Source organism: Eriocheir sinensis, chromosome 31 (assembly GCF_024679095.1).
Source record: "Eriocheir sinensis breed Jianghai 21 chromosome 31, ASM2467909v1, whole genome shotgun sequence".
In the NCBI taxonomy this organism is placed as follows: domain Eukaryota; kingdom Metazoa; phylum Arthropoda; class Malacostraca; order Decapoda; family Varunidae; genus Eriocheir; species Eriocheir sinensis.
The window spans coordinates 9,556,261-9,573,002 of record NC_066539.1 but is presented as its reverse complement, the minus strand read 5'-3'; the positions used below and the strand labels follow the sequence as shown (position 1 = coordinate 9,573,002).

General features: G+C 39.2%; 1 protein-coding gene across 3 annotated transcripts; it reads right to left on the bottom strand.

Moving 5' to 3' along the window:
* On the bottom strand, positions 1 to 16,505 carry LOC127005893 (lysophosphatidylserine lipase ABHD12-like). Of its 3 annotated transcripts, none has more exons than XM_050875233.1 (10): positions 16,348 to 16,505; positions 12,783 to 12,857; positions 12,073 to 12,191; positions 11,859 to 11,961; positions 10,355 to 10,563; positions 9,310 to 9,442; positions 7,266 to 7,383; positions 6,709 to 6,870; positions 6,299 to 6,426; positions 1 to 6,159 (listed from the first exon to the last, which is right to left on the bottom strand). In XM_050875233.1, the coding sequence occupies exons 2-10, from the start codon at positions 12,836 to 12,838 to the stop codon at positions 6,123 to 6,125; spliced, it is 1,065 nt and encodes a 354-aa protein (XP_050731190.1). In that variant the 5' UTR covers positions 12,839 to 12,857; positions 16,348 to 16,505; the 3' UTR covers positions 1 to 6,122. The 3 variants fall into 3 exon arrangements, with proteins under 3 accessions (XP_050731190.1, XP_050731192.1, XP_050731191.1); XM_050875235.1 differs by lacking the exon at positions 16,348 to 16,505 and adding an exon at positions 16,219 to 16,316; XM_050875234.1 differs by lacking the exon at positions 16,348 to 16,505 and adding an exon at positions 16,050 to 16,197.
* Positions 16,506 to 16,742: the final 237 nt, after the last annotated feature.

Below are 16,742 nucleotides of genomic sequence, written 5' to 3'. Positions count from 1 at the left end.
GGGAAAAAAAAAAAAAAAAAAAAAAAAAAAAAGGCAAGTGAGAGACTGCATGAAAGTTATTACATCTATGGAAGGAGGATGAGTGAATTCATGGGAACGGTAAGGGTAGCTGCATGGAGGCTTGCTTGGGGGGAGCATATGCATACTAACTAACAGAGATCATATGCATTCCATGTAGTGGAATGCTATACCTATATTTCTCACCATGTTATATGTACCACCGAAGATCTGATTTATATGACTTTCTGGTTGCATATACTCTTGCATTATTACTCCCAGGTCTCTCTCTTCATTTACTTTCTTTAATATTTCACCATCTCCCATTTTATGTCCATTTTGGTCTTTCTACACTTTTTCCATTTCCATAACATGACATTTCTTCACGTTGAATTTCATCTCCCATTTCTGACTCCCTTTCCAAATCTTGTTTAGATCTTCTTGCAGCTCCTTGCAGTCTTCACTGTTTCTTATATGTCTTTGCAGTTTAGCATCATCTGCGAACAGGCTCATGTAGCTTTTTATTCCCTCTGGCATATCATTAATATAGACTAGGAAGAGTACTGGTGCTAAAACCGACCCCTGGGGCACTCCACTTTCCACCGTTCTCCATCCCAATCTAGTGTCCTTAACCACTGTTCTCATCTCTCTTCCTCTTAAGTAGCTTTCCATCCAGCACTTCATTTTCCCTCTCAATCCTCCTTTATTTTCTAGTTTCCACAGCAGTCGTGAATGTGGAACTTTGTCAAATGCCTTCATTAAGTCCAGGTAAATGCAATCCACCCATTCGTCTCTTTCCTGTAATTTGTCCGTCACTCTTGAGTAAAAGTTCAGCAAGTTTGTCACACATGAGCGGCCTTTCCTGAACCCATATTGATTGTTTGTGATTAGATTATGTTCTTCTAGAAATCTCATCCATTGTTCTTTTATTAATTTCTCACATATTTTACATACTACGCTGGTCAGAGACACCGGTCTGTAATTTAGGGGTTCTTCCTTTTTTCCACTTTTGTATATAAGTACCACTTCTGCCCTCTTCCACTCCCTAGGCACTGTGCCAGTTTTTATTGAGCCCCTAATGATGTCATATATCGGGCTGACTAACTCATTTCTGCACTCTTTAACCCTCTCGTGCACCATAAGTTTCCAATAAGTTTCTGTTCCACTCATCATACATTTCTCAGGCCTGACCGGCCTTTTTTTGCCGCCGTGATACTCTACATTCCCGGACGTATTTTACCCTCACAGATACATCGTACCCCAATAAATTTGATATCAGTGGCTTCATAAAGACTTTTACTAGAACATGTGCAAATAAAAATAGAGGAAAGTATATATATATATATATATATATATATATATATATATATATATATATATATATATATATATATATATATATATATATATATAAGCAATACAAACTTGTTTCAAGTCTCCGTATAGAGTATTGTAGAAAACAAATCCAAAGTACCATCTCTTCCCCACTCGCTAGCTCAAAATTTTGTGGGCCAACTTTTTTAGCCGAATATATGTTTCGAAGCGGAATTTAGTGAGGATTCTTATGGTATACTCAAAATCTTCATATGCCTATTAGTTCTCGAGTTACACTGAGAAAACTGTATTATTTTCCTTTCCTGTCAGAGTAGGCTAACAAATAAAAATCGCTCAAAGCTCCTCATCTACGCTCCTTAGAAAGATTGCCATATGTTACCACTAAGAAACTTATCCCAACAAATGACTCTCCCAAATTTGACGCACTTTCACCGAAAACTTAATTTTTAATAAATTTTTTACCTTTTATGACGCGGTTTCGCGTCATCCTGCGCCAGGACCTTTTACCCTTTGATGACGCGAAACGTGTCATCGTGCGCGAGAGGGTTAAGTATAAAACCTGAAACTCCATCCGGTCCCACGGCCCTCCCTTCTTCCAATTCCCCCAATAGTTTTTTTTATCTCCTCTTTATCTATTTTGACCTCTTCCATATATACATCTAAGTTGTTTTCTTGTGGTTCATTAAATAATGATTCTTTGGTAAACACTTGCTGGAATTTTTTGTTACATAATTCCACCATGCCTTTGGGATCCTTGATCTCTACATTCTCTTCAGTCAGTCTTTCAATTGTTTCTCTTGATTTAATTTTTCCATTTATAAATCTATAAAATAGTTTAGGTTGTTCTTTACACTTTTCCACAATATCCTTTTCGTATCGTTTCTCTTCTTCCTTTCTCACTTTCACGTACTCATTTCTCGCTGCCTTAAAGTCTTGTGTTTCTTTGATTTTTGTTTCTTTTCAATCTTGACCATGCTTTGTCTCTCTTTTCTTTTGCCTTTGTACATCTTGCATTAAACCAGTCCTTTTTAGCTCTCTCTCTCGGTCTGTATTTTGGTACGAACTTCATAACACCTGTGTTGTACGCCTTCATGAAAATATCATACTTTCCTTGAACTTCCAATCCATTTCACCAAAAAACTTCTTGAGGTTTTCCACCCCTGCTTTCCTATAGTTTAATCTATTGCTTCTATAAGTCTCGTCTTGTTCCCTTCCTCTCTCCTCCATTTCCATCTCTATGAGCACGTGATCACTTTTTCCCAGGGGGCAATCACACCTCAATTCATCCTTCACGTGAATTTCTCTTGTCAACACCAAATCCAGTCTTGCCGGTTCATTGTCTCTTCTATATCTAATGCTTTCCTTCACTCTTTGTAACATCAAATTTTCCATCATTAAATTTAAGAATCTATTCCCCCATGCCACATCACTACCATTGCTCTCAAACCTCTCCCAGTCAACCTCTTTGCAATTGAAATTGCCAACTAGTATTACTCCTTTGTTTGCCTTAAGTAATCTCCTCAAACTCTGTATGGTGTCATCAATCATGTTTTCATAATCTTCTTTACTCCATGATGTAGTTTTTGGTGGTATATATGTTACTGCAATCGTCATCCTTTCTCTATTCTTGTTTTCCAAGCTTACACTCACTATTTCTGCTTTTCCTTCTCCATATTCTATTGATTTAACAAATAACTCTTTCTTTATCATTATCACCACTCCTCCTCCGCCTTTGCCCATTCTATCCTTCCTCCATACATTGTATCTTCCATCTAACTCAATTTGTGTGTGTGTGTGTGGGGGGGGGGGCATTCCCTTGCCCACCTTACATGGTCAAACACAGGTTCCTCTGAGCAAGTCTACATGCAGACCCCCTCCCCATCTTAAGTACCTATCTTATAGCAGGGTCTATCAACTTGCTCAAGTCACAAACTCTGTGGGTGTTCCATGTCAGGAGGAATGGTACAAGATTGCCATACATCAGCCAAGACTGCATGCACCCTCACCTCCAGCTTTGATCAGCTCCATACTGATTTTACAAATACCAGCTGCCCTTCCACTCCTCAACTTTGCCACAGCCCTCATCAAGAGAAGGTTGGCTTCATCAATGGGTGGATCAGCATATGCCATTTGCAGCCCAGCAGTTAGGAACAGTCTGCTCAGAGGGTCTGCCACGTACAACTGCCCAAAGTACTCAGCCTATTGAGCCCTCTGCCCATTTATCTGTCTGACACAAGGCAAGCATCTGCTGTTCAAACAGTGCTCACCTAAAAGGGAGGCACGGAGTAGAGCGGAGCAGGTCGGTGATCATTTGCACTGAAATGACTCTTGACATCCTCAACAAAACTCATGACATACCTCTTGTCTCTCCTCAAGAGAGCTCTAGTCCTACATGACAAGGCCCTGACAGCGTGACTTTTCAATATTCTCCAGGGAACACCACTTCTTGATCCACTCCTTTGCTGTTTGAAGAGTTTCACATTTGAAGGTATCCCACAATTCTACAGGGTCCTTAAGGGTGCTGAGAACATTGAACCAATTTGAGACTGTCATTGTATACTCATGAGCACATACCAAGGCATTCAGTCTCTCAAGATGTAACACAGTATGATTAAATCTGGAGATTCTTCCTGATTTGACATGAGGCTTGAGTATTGCAACAACAAGCCTATGCTCACTTGCAAAGAACTCTGTGCTCTGGAAAAACTTGCAGTTCTGAAGGATCCTCCAGCAAGTACTTACAGGGATGTGGCTAATCTCATTAGCTACCCTTCCAGCATTGCTATACCTAAGCCAATGGCATAGCTCTATTCTCTCTACATAAATGTGTCAGAAGTGAGAGAGCAATGGGAAAGAAATAAGGAGAGAATGAGGCACTGGTGAAAGCAATGGTAGGGGAAAATAAGTAGATGAAGAATTTGGCAAGACCGTGCCAGCAAAATATATGGAGAGAAAAATGCTCTTCTTGAAGGAAGATAATGGTAAATGGGGGAGGCAAAAGTGATACATGCACAATAAAGACAAATGATGATGTGTATATTAAAAGGAAGAAGAAGTTAAGGAGGTACGGAAGATGGCTTTAAAAACAGTAATGAATTATTTTTTGTATTGTGTGGCATCAATAAATGATAGACATGTTGAAGAAAATGATAGAGAATAATAGTAATTGAATAGTAATAGAAATAGAATAGCAACAAAAAATCTTCTAGAACACATCTATTGGTTTGTCTTCTATTACTATTATTATTACTATTGCAGTGGAAATTGTTATCCATTACTATTATTATTACTCTAGAAATGCTGTAATATTCTATTACTATTATCCCATGTCCGTATTGTATGGTTATAATCATAATACACCTGTCCCCCCCATATTCGTGGGTTCACTACTGACGAATTCGTACATTCACAGATTTTCACCCAATTGCATGGGGGCATTCGCAAAGGAATTTTTGCGGCACCACTCCCAACTATTCACGGTCCACAGACGATTCGTCTATTCCTAAGAAAAGGACGATGTATACATGCACAAAGCAACATTAAATATCATAAATAGCATCAGTCATCAGCTATATATACTACAAACTGTACTATAATTTACATAACTTCTTATAAATACGTAGTCATTAAAATCTCACTTTACTGTTGGGTATTCACCCGTAAGTCTTTGCCATTTTCTTTTTCAACTTTAGTTGCTCAACCATATATCATATCATGCAAATTTTTTACTAATGAATGCTTATTTCCATAAAAAATAAGGTAATAAAATATGAAGCAGGTAATCAAAATTGGATCATAACTAGAAGTAGCCAATCAGCTGATGACCGTAAACAAACAAACAGATGACGTGTCAGCGCAGCGGTGGGGTTGGACAGGTACCAGCACTGGTGCCAACAGAAGCAGCCATTCAACATGGTAATGGTACTTACTGAACAGTCTGGCAGCAGTGCTGGGTCATACAGCTGGGACTGTTATTACCAGTGCCAGCACCAGTTACAGTAATAATGCCTTTCTGATACATCTAAAATATGATAAATTCTCATTATAGATTATAAAACTTTCATTCATATTTCCTTTATGAGTAACTTTTTGCAATATGTGTATTTTGCATAGATGCTCTGCCCTGACGTGTAAAGCCTTGACAAATATGCATTTCATTTGAGTATGACCTTGGTATTTTGAACTCTCACAAGTAGGTATTCAACCCCTTCTGTGAGTACTCTCACAGTGGTGCTTTTGCCCACTTGTGTATCAAGACTCTTAAATATCTTTTCATTCTAACTCCAAAGTTAAGTTATGAATTTTATTTCTTTGAAGTATAAAACAAGCCAACTTTTTACATGCAATATGGGTGAAATTTCAGATATTTTAAGACAATAATTGGGGGGAATCGATTTTTACTTTAGATCAACATTTACGCAAGTATATACGGTAAAAACTTGCTTCTAAAAATCTTTTAATTCATAATTAGCAGAATTAATGAAGCTCATTACCTAAACTTGTAGGAAAAAATATCTACTCCTCCAGTCAGTGTCTTACTAAAACGATTCACGCACAGGCAACTTTTTTTCTGCTTGAAAATCTTAGATTATAATAAGACTCACTATAAGAGATAAAATACATCTGTATATCTTTAATAACTGTCATATATATTTTCTGTATAAATACTTTGTTACTTCATAAAATATGAGTGACAAACATTACTGCATCCAATTTTCTAACAGTTGGTCCCACTAATCTCTTTATTATCATACATATACTGATTTACTCTAAAATATCTTATCTACATATTAATTCTTCATTTCCACTGCTTTGCAGAAAAAGTCCCTGGAAACACGATGAGATAGTAAGGAAATGTACCCTCCAATTATTTCAAAGAAGACATCAAATGTTTCAAGAAGTACAAGGAAAATAAAAATACATACTCTAAACAGTCCACAAAATAATACAATAAATGAAAGCTTACCTGATTATGTCTGGCAGTTCAGGGGCACGGCAGATGTACTTGTGCGCATACCCAAACTTAGCAGCGAAGTCTATGAACTTGACGGGTGGGGCAGTTTGAGAACGCACTCTCTGGGCTGTGTCATACAGCTGGCGAATACAAAGAGACACACATTAATAACTAGTGTATCGCATTACTTTAATCCTCAACTCGTTTCCTGCAAATAGTAGATGGAGCACAGTCAACCAATTATTATCTACTTTTATAGGTGGTTGATAAGCTGGTGTATGATAAAGAAGGGAAAGGTAGGGTGGACTCAAGAATGTAAATTAGACTTTTATATGGAATTGGGACCTTGACTCAGTACACAATCACAGGTATGGCAGTAAGAGATGAAGGTCATGACATTTATTAAAACGAAACTAACAAACCTTCTTTCCAAGGGTGAAGGGCACAACAAGGTCATCCTCTGCATGGAGAATCAGGACAGGGGCCGCCACATGTGCAATATGTTCTTCAGTCCGGAAATCTATCCCAGAAGATGCCAGAGGCTTAAGAAAGAGCCAATCAAATTTTGGCATTTTGCGGAATATCTGAAAATACAGACGTAGCTAATGAGAAACAACTAAACATCATGAGTAGAATATACTCTTATATTACTAAGCCTATCCATGAAAAGTATATTTACAGGTAATCATAAGATGGTAATAGGACTCGTAGACAAAAATTCTTTACCAAAGAGGAGAGATAATTTAAGACAGGGACATCCATTTTCATTGGCTGAGGCATGCCAGCTGCATACCCTAGACCCATAAAATACATTGCATAACCAAGTAACTATCATTCAAATCAAGATCTCTTTCTCCTTCCCTCTTCCATGGTTCACTCTTCCCTTCCACATAGCTGTTGCTCAGTCCAGATGACAAACCTAATCAATCATAATTTTTTTTACATCAATAAATTCTTTTCAAAATAATATACAACTTACTGAAGAGAGGGGATGAAATTTTACTTCATCTTTAATGTTATTGAAAGGTGACTCCAACACCAGAGCAGTTGGATTTTCTCCTTCAAGACACAGGTCCCCAACAGCATGGGCAGATACTCTATGGAAAAAACAAAAAATAAGTGCTGTTTGCCAGCATAGACAGAAGGACCCTTCAACCTAACAGAAAACAGGGGGTTGTCTCAAACATCAAGAAAAAAAATTCTAACCTCTACATCCTGTGATTATGGATTCCCTGGAAGTAATGGAGGACAAGACTGTTAAAATAACTGCTATCAGCATCAAGCACAACTATTTTTTTATGATGGCAAACTTTCATAAGCAAATCTCTATGGATAAGGCAAAAGGGCATAAAAAAAAAGTGAGTAACCCGTCGCATGTATGCCACAAACAGCAGCTCGATTTCCTTCAGATGAAGTTACACTGTGCTGACCACAGACTATGGTGGTGGAAATTGAAAATCCATTTTACCCTGTAAAGTATCTAATTAGTACTGAGGTTGATGAAGTACTATGATGATGTTTCTATTAGGGATGTACCGATACCAAAATTTTGACCGATACCGATACAGATACCGATACTGATACCTGTGCACTGATTTTTTTTTATACAACAATTCCAGCAGATAAAGGGCAATATCAAATGTTAAGAGAAATAGAAGACCCACTACTCGTTGTTCCACCATAGAAGGGAAGAAAGCGAGGGAGGAGGTGCTTCGTGAGGTCTAGTACTCTAGTTGACTCAGCTTTACCTTAATCACCGTACATTTAGGTAGAAGACTGTAAAGAAATCCGCAGACCCTGTCAGCGTGCCCCATTGCGGGGTGACCGTCTGACTGACTGAGGCAGGCAAATGAGGCGAGTGGAGGGGCTCTGCCAATCCCGCATCGAAGCTACTAAACCTGTATTATACGCGTCCGCGGTACCAAAGGCTATACTTTATACTAAGTACTATATACTTGTATTCAAAGTAATATGAATCTTATCGTTTAAAGTGATGAAAATTAAATCGTGGGAAATTCCAAATTATGTAGTATCATGATACTAGATAATTACACGTTTCTAATATTTTTTCAACAATTTAGAAAATCCAATTTCTGTTGAACAAAATTATTTGCAACGAGTGACATGCGACGTACAAAACTCCTTCAGGTATCGGTAGTATCAGCAGAAAATCAGCCGATACCGATACCAGTACCGATACTCTTAAAAATGTACCGATACATCGGTACATCCCTAGTTTCTATATTTCCTGGAAAATATTATTCTTGAAAGTTTTAACTGACAATCATACAGTCAAGTTATACCTTATCCCCTTTCCAGCCCTTAAAACAACATATTAAATGTACATAGCAATTATGCACCAATCATTATACGAACAATACTGGAGTTCTCCATAAACTAACAACTTGATAACTAACAACTCGCAGAAAAGACCATCTCCATTTGAGTAGTCTATCTATGATTTCCTTGAGAAGCAACCTGTGGCTGACAGAGCACAGTGGAGCTCACTCTCACACTGTGTCCATCCCACTCTCAATGCGTTTGCCCTGCCGGCTGATTATTCCAGGAGAGTCAAGTGATTTTCGCCATCAGGCCAAAATCACTTGGGGTGTGATAAGTGTACCACTGGCGGAATCAGGAAATTAAGATACATAAGATGAGTGATGACACAGTGGATCATCATCACACGATTGTTCAAGGCCTGAAGGTGATGGATGTAATGATTTTTAAAGATTTTTAGTATTCAAATGCATGCACAGGTGTTCTGCACCGAGACCATGTGCATTCATGGTGTATGCCCCAATCTTTACCTTTACCTTTTCTATTGAGGGCTGACTGAATTATAAAACATATTGTAAACAAATATGTAACCCAAAGGAAGGCTGGGAATTTACACATGAAGCTTAAAATATCTAGCAATGACAATGATGATGATGAGAATGGGGATAATGATGACATGAAGAGGAGGAGGATGACAATGATGACAGCAATAGTTTGTCAACTTTCACACCGAAGCCACTCACCCCGTTCCGAGAGAGTGGCCCCATACAAACAAGGGAGAGGAACCACAGCGTTCCCTCACATATCTGTACACAACCTTGGCATCGTGCACCACACCTGTCTCGTTGGGCTGCACAGGAGAGGAGTCTGCGTACCCTGCGTGGACACAAGCACTCAGGTTAGATAAAACAAGCAGCCAACAGAGTTTTGGAAAATTTCTGGTCACAATATCATATCAATTCAAAATCTAAAAAACAAAATCTAAGTTTCCAGATTCCATTGTGAATATTTCCTTAAATAGATTAATAAAGTTTAGGGAGTTCATTTGCACAAGCAACTGTAAGTATATGATAAGGTTTCATTACTCACTATAAAAACATGTGCTGCATTTCAAAAAAATCAAGTGCATACTGAATAACTCTACATAAACATTTCTTCAGTTCCTTTTCTTTTGCATGCACAATGCTAATGACTGTCCACTTCATACATGGATATGGTTACAAGGTAAATGAGGGCAAGGGCCAGGAGTAAACAGAGGTACAGGTATATATTTTGTTTTCTGATGACAGTCTTGATTGTGGAGATTATGGATTTACAGAAGTTAGTGAAGGAGTTTAACACTGGTTGCAAAGGGAGAAGGTTGACTATGAAGAGTAATAAGAGGAAGGTGATGAGTTTTTTACCTCAGCCACTGACCTCATATGAAAGAAGGTTACCACACTGACCAGAGGACACACAGATTAGGACAAATATTTTTTGAGATGTATATATTTAGTTCATGACTTTGTTTGACAGCTGTAGGAAGAGAAACATACCTTATATCACTTAGCAATTTACTCAATCCTTTCATTGTTACCTTCTTTTCAGAAGCTGGATCGAACCTTCTGATGATTTAATAATGAATAATTGTATGTATTTATTATCTTTCTATATTCTGAGAGCCCTTTACAGTAAAAAAAAATGTAAAACTTTGCTCCAGTGGCTGTCACATCATACCATGAACAAGATCTAGCCATATTGATGAACATTCATTAATAACAATGACAGGGAAGTTACGGAGCATCTCACCTCTATAATCAAATGCTACAACATGGTAATCCATTTTTCTGAGAACACTGTAGAGTTCAATCCTGTGAGCTGTGGCCCTGGAGGAGGTGTTGCCGTGCAGGTAGAGGATCACAGGGCGGTGGTCAGACATACTCTTTACATACCAATCCTCAAAGTCTGAGGATCCTTTCTCTGGGGCAGATGAGACCAGTGACTCAGGAAGAATATGCCTGAAGGAGAAGGCAAATATAATGTGGATATGAGGGAGAGAATTCTTACCTTCAATCTTACTTTTTAAAACAGGAGAAAAGACTCGTTTGGGTAAATTCCCATCTTTCATTATAATTGATATAGTGGAACCATTGGGTTTCCTAAATTTAAACTAAATGTATTTGCTCCTTTTTTATTTAATTATTTTATACATTGAGAAATAAGATCAAATATTTTTCAAATATTCCACTACAGAAAGAGCAGCACCCCCATGGTTCCTGTCCTCCCCCTACCCTGCCTCTATCCTAATGCGCTCAACTCACCCCAGCTCTGCATTCGGTTGACCATTAGCCACATGGCGGCCGTATGGTCAGCATGTGGGTGTGGTGAGCCAAAGGACCTAGGTTCGAGTCCCACCAAAGGCCGCTAACAATTTTCAAGCATCGCCGAGTGACAGAACATTACCAACATGCTGCCCAGATCTTCAATTAACCCTAACTTCAGGGACTTCATTCAAGTGGAGCACCTTGGGGCAGCATGGACCAACAAGTTGAGCATCACAGCAGCCACTTTAAATAAAATTCGCCTGTGCCACTAATGGACTGGGATTACCCAAGAAGCTACTGAATTTTTCCAAGATAGAGGCGTTTGTCAACCACCACGTCAAGTCTTTGCACAGGGGATCGTGTTGGTGGGGAGGGAGCGTTTGAAAATAAAGGACACATCATAGCTATACGAGTGGCCAGTGTAACCTCTTACTGAATCTTCTCACCTTTTGTGAATGTTTTGTTCAAATAAGATTGCTATTTCCAGTAAACAGTCATCTATAAGAGTTGGTGCAGGAATACTGTGAGGGAGCTGTTATGGGATGCCATTTTGGTGCACTCAGCTGATAGACTGTCTGGTTTGGCTTACCCCCCCGACCTACAGGGCTAACAGGTGAACAAAATGCAGCTGAGACTTATAAGCAGTGGAGATAACTGGGTAGACTCACTCCACCCTTGCTCAGCTCACATGCTAACTCCCTAGCATCTGCTGGACCTAGTAATCTGCTTATATAGCAGACTGTAGGCCTATAAACTGATAGAGTAGTGACTAGCCACTGTAGCATGAGTAGTACTTACAGCTTGAGTTCCACAGGTAGTTGAGGGGGAAGTGCATGAGGATAGGAGTGGGAAAGGGGGGGGGGGGGGGTAAAAGGAGCAGGAACCCTGTATAAACAAACACTTGCTCTACCCATGGCAGGATATTTGAAATTTTAACTCATTACTTAAAATAGGCACAGAACTGAGTTCCACCTACTCAAAATACATACCAGACTCCAACATTCACATTTCTCTCTGTCTGTAGGTAGAAGTTGCGGGTTCCAGGCAAGCCTTCCCTCTCAGGGCTGTTGTAGTCAACATTTGGCACATTCACTGTAAAGCATTTTGATAATTAAAAGCTTTTCAACTCTGACAGCATCAACACAGTTATGTATTTCAATATACGTTTATGAAAAAAGCTAAAATGGTATTTGATCCACTTACAAAAATTAAGGAAGACAATATGCCGCTGAAGAGATGGAGAATAATGGAAGACCAGCGGTGCAATAATATAAACCACAAACAGAGTCACAGCAGCGCCCCCCACCACAGTCTGCAGGGCACTGAAAAAACATATAACCAACAGTTGAAAAATTTACTTATCTCTACAATTTCAATTAGTCTGATTTTTTTGCAGTGAACATATGCTACCAGAAAGAAAAAGTCAATAAATAAAACTTTGTCAATTATATATATATATATATATATATATATATATATATATATATATATATATATATATATATATATATATATATATATATATATATATATATATATATATATCCTACAACCACTAGTACTTAAAAAAAATGAAAACACTGAAGCCCTTTCAGTATAAAAATAATGAGCAATAACCAGTATGGAATCCAAAAGAAAAGAAATTAATAGCTACTGTCATGAAATTTATTTTATTTTATTATTATTTTTAATTTTTTTATTTACGTGTCGTGGGGTGGGACAGGTGACGCGCCCCCCAGTATATGCCCCCACTGATTGATGACTGAAGTTTATCTATAAATTTTTTTCCTTTGAAATCTGAGGATACCTGTGACATGTCACTTAGGTGGATTTAACAAAATTTACTGAATAAATACAAACAACTAAACAATTATTTAAAAGTAATAAAAAAACCAATAAGTTCAAGTACTTACATCCCACCCAACCATAATGATAATAGGAAGATGAGGTAAAGAAGTCGCTTGATCATCCTCTAGGCTCTGGTAGTGCTGCAAACAAAATACACCCAGGTTAATCTCCCTGACACATGGAGGGCTTTGTAGATGTATATATGTGTGCTGCTTCTCATAAGTGTGGAATATTCTATACTACTGTAATTGGAAGTGATCCTGTTTGCCTATACCAAATGTAGGCTTTCTTGGTGGGGCTTGCTGGTCTGCCCCAGCATGTAATGGTGCAGCAAGTGTTTTACGCCTCCGTGGTCTAGTGGTCAGCGTGCCTGGCTACTGCTCTGCGGGCCCGGGTTTGAATCCCAGCCCAGGCAGTCGGTGTGCAGCTCACCCAGCTGTTCATCCTCCCTTTCGGGCTGGTCAATAAATGGGCACCTGGGGAAACCTAGGGAAAGTAAACTGTGGTACCCCAGATGTCACACTGGCCCTGTGTCCCGGGGTAATGGGCTCCCTCCCACCACAGGCTCAAGGGCCAATGCGACGGAGATAAGCACCGAGGCCACGCGCTGCTACAGCACATGCCCCCAACTTTACCTTTTACCTAAGTGTTTTATAGTAACGCTATCTTGATTGGTTCATGCTGACCCTTGAAACTCCACTTGATCCTCTTTAAAGGCTTTTGCTAGAGTTTGGGTTGAAAGGTGATCATCAGAGCAGCAACTGGATAGTCATAAGCCACTCGGCAATGACTGAAAATTGACAGCTTATAGAGGCAGGTTTAAACTTGGCCCTTCAGGACACACACTGACCACTCAGCCATCAACCCCCAGGTCTTATCTAAAAAACAACTACATTTTTTGGCTGGGTTTCTTAAGTTAATGGCCTGAATATATCATGATGATATTTCTTCTACAGCACAGGAGGTAAATTTGACTTAGAATGGGTCTTCCTGAAGATATTTTTGCACTGTCAATGACTCCTTAATAGAATTAAAAAGAGAATTTTCAAAAGTGCTAGATTAGTGGGTGAAAAGAGATGCGTTAATACATGTGCTGAAATGCAAAAGGAGTGAACAAAGTTAGGTTTTCCTGATAGGCACAAGGATACACACATATTCTCATCCCAAATTACAGCTATATGTTTCTAAAAGGACAAAATGAACCTGTGCATGTTTATAATGAAATCATAGCTATAGTTTCATCAAACAGGTGCATCGCAAAACCCTGCCCCTCAAAATTAAACATTCTATACCAGTGGTTCTTAAATTCAGGGTCATGCCCCCTAGGGAGGCATTATAATCATAAATATGAAGTCAGTTTGGGTGGGGCCTGAACCTCTTCACGCTGCTGCTGCATCACTCTCCCTCATATGTCATCTACATACTATTTGAAATTGTGTTTCAAATATTCTGTATACATTAAATAAGATTTGGCAGCTCTATGGCCAGGGAACTCCCCGAGCGAGCCCTGCACAGACTGACTTCATAGCCAAGTTGGACTATAGTAATTATCATCTTTATCAACTTTAGTTTTATTGTCTAGTTGGACTTATCATTATTAATATACCTGGGAGCGAATTATATTTATACATGTAAGGGGGGCGTGGATGGGAGGACCCATTTCTAGAGGGAGTGTGGTAGTAAAAAGTTTAAGAATCTCTGTTCTAAAACCAATAAAGCACACCCATACATAACATTAAGTGAATGTAACACAGGAGACACGATTGCCATACTGAACATTTTTAAAGTAACAAATCCACTCAAACCTGTTGGACAGTAACCTATCAGTGCTAAGGACAGTGACCTATCTTCACTAAAATAATAACCTGCTGCCATTAAATACCAACCAATTACTAATTAAAGTTATTCAACTCTCAGAAAAAAGTGATTTTCAATAAAAATGATTATGAAAGTGATGTGAAAGTGATGATTAGCAAATATGCATGTTATGCACCTGTACAGGTACCCTGCACATCATTAATCCAGATCCAGATAATCCAGAAATCAAAATACATCAGAAACAACACCATTAATCACTGGAAAGCATAGGGTGTAATTCTGTAATAACACCAAATGCAAACTCATCAGACAAGACAGCCTGGACACAGGTAACACTATTGCTGCTGCTGTTCTGGGCAATTATATTAGAAACATCATCATCAATCACTGGAGTGTTTTGGGTGTAATTCTCTCGTAATACCAATCCCAAACTCAACAAAGACACCCAGGACACAGGTAACACTACTGCTCCTATTGTTTTGGGAACTTCCTTCCAATCAAATGAAAATGATTATCACTGGAGTGCACTGGGTGTGATTCTATAGTAACACCAAACCAGTAAATGTAAGAAGGACAAGACAGCCAGGACCGAGGTAACCCTACTCCTACTGTTCCGGTCATTTATATCAGAAATATCATCAATTTCTGGGGCATGTTGGGTGTGATTCTATAGTAGCACCAAACCAGTAAATGTAACAAAGACAAGACAGCCAGGACAGAGATAACCCTACTATGGCTACTGTTCTGGGCACTTTCTTCCGATCATTTATATCAGAAACATCATCATCATTTGGGAGCGGTGAGTAGTGGGCTTTTTTTTGGCACTTTTTATTGTCCTTGAGCCGTCTCCTTTGTTGTAGAAAAAAAAATCTGGTGCATTGAGTGTAATTCTGGAGTAACACCAAACCAGTAAATGTAACACTCTTTTTGTCGCTCTTGAGCCGTGTCCTTTGTTGTAAAAAAAAATATATATATATATATATATATATATATATATATAGAAATAGAGCTCTCTATATATATATATATATATATATATATATATATATATATATATATATATGGAGTGCATTGTGTGTAATTCTGAAGTAACACCAGACCAGCGGCTGCCGCCAGAGGAGGCTGCGCTTTCGTGAATATTATCCCCTATTTTCAACGATAAATAGTCCTTGAATTGGATTTTGAAAGCGTTTCCATGATTGTTGAACGTTTGAAGAAAGATATATGAAGAGCTAGTGATGTTCCATAAGGTAGGTAATGAAATACTGGCACGGTACTAAAACAAATCTTTACCGTAACACCAAACCAGTAAATGTAACACTGTTTTTATTGCTCTTGAGCCATCTTCCTTGATGTAAACAATAAAATCTCTGGAGTGCATTGGGTGTAATTCTGGCGTAATACCAAACCAGCAAACTTAACAACGACAGCCATGACACAGGCAACACTACTGCTGCTATTTTCTGGGCATTTCCTTCCAGTCATAATAATAAAAACACCACACATCCACTCACCGTCTCCTCGTCCTCCCCAGCAAAGCAAGCGTTGGGGCTGACGTGCTGGGAATGACTCACCCATACGTGGCCAGCCAACCCCACCAATGACTTGAAACGCAATTACACTCACACACAATCGGCCGCTAAGTCTATCCAAGCCTTGCCCTGTCGCCACACATGTACTCACCAGCACGCACCCTTCAAGGCCTACAAGTCAACACGAGTCTTTGTTTCATCAGCTATCAGTCATCTCCTTCCTCCCCTAAAACAAACAAACAAGCATTATCTTTATCAGCCACTCAGCATCACTACTAACCTTCTCAAGGCCTCCCCACGTTAAATGGCAGGCAAGGGCGAGGGTCACACAAAGCAGAGTACAAAGGTCTTATGCAATCCCTTTCCCCAAGTGTCAAAAGTCAGCTGATGACTGCAGAGGTGGGCAGGAACCGGTACTAACGGTACCGCGTAAACAGTACGGTACCGGTATCAGTCTGCTCGGTACCGGTGTGGTGTCATGAGGCATCCCCAGATCGTGAGACATCCCATTTTGAATACATACATGAATTTCGACATGGTACCGTGTCATTCGTCTGGCAGCTCGGGCCTGCCATGTTGCGCGGTTTGGCTAGGGTAGTTCAGCTTGTTCTTTTACACTCTGGCAGATCCCAGTTTCGATACCTGAGGTTTCGGTACCGGTACTACTGGTACTCA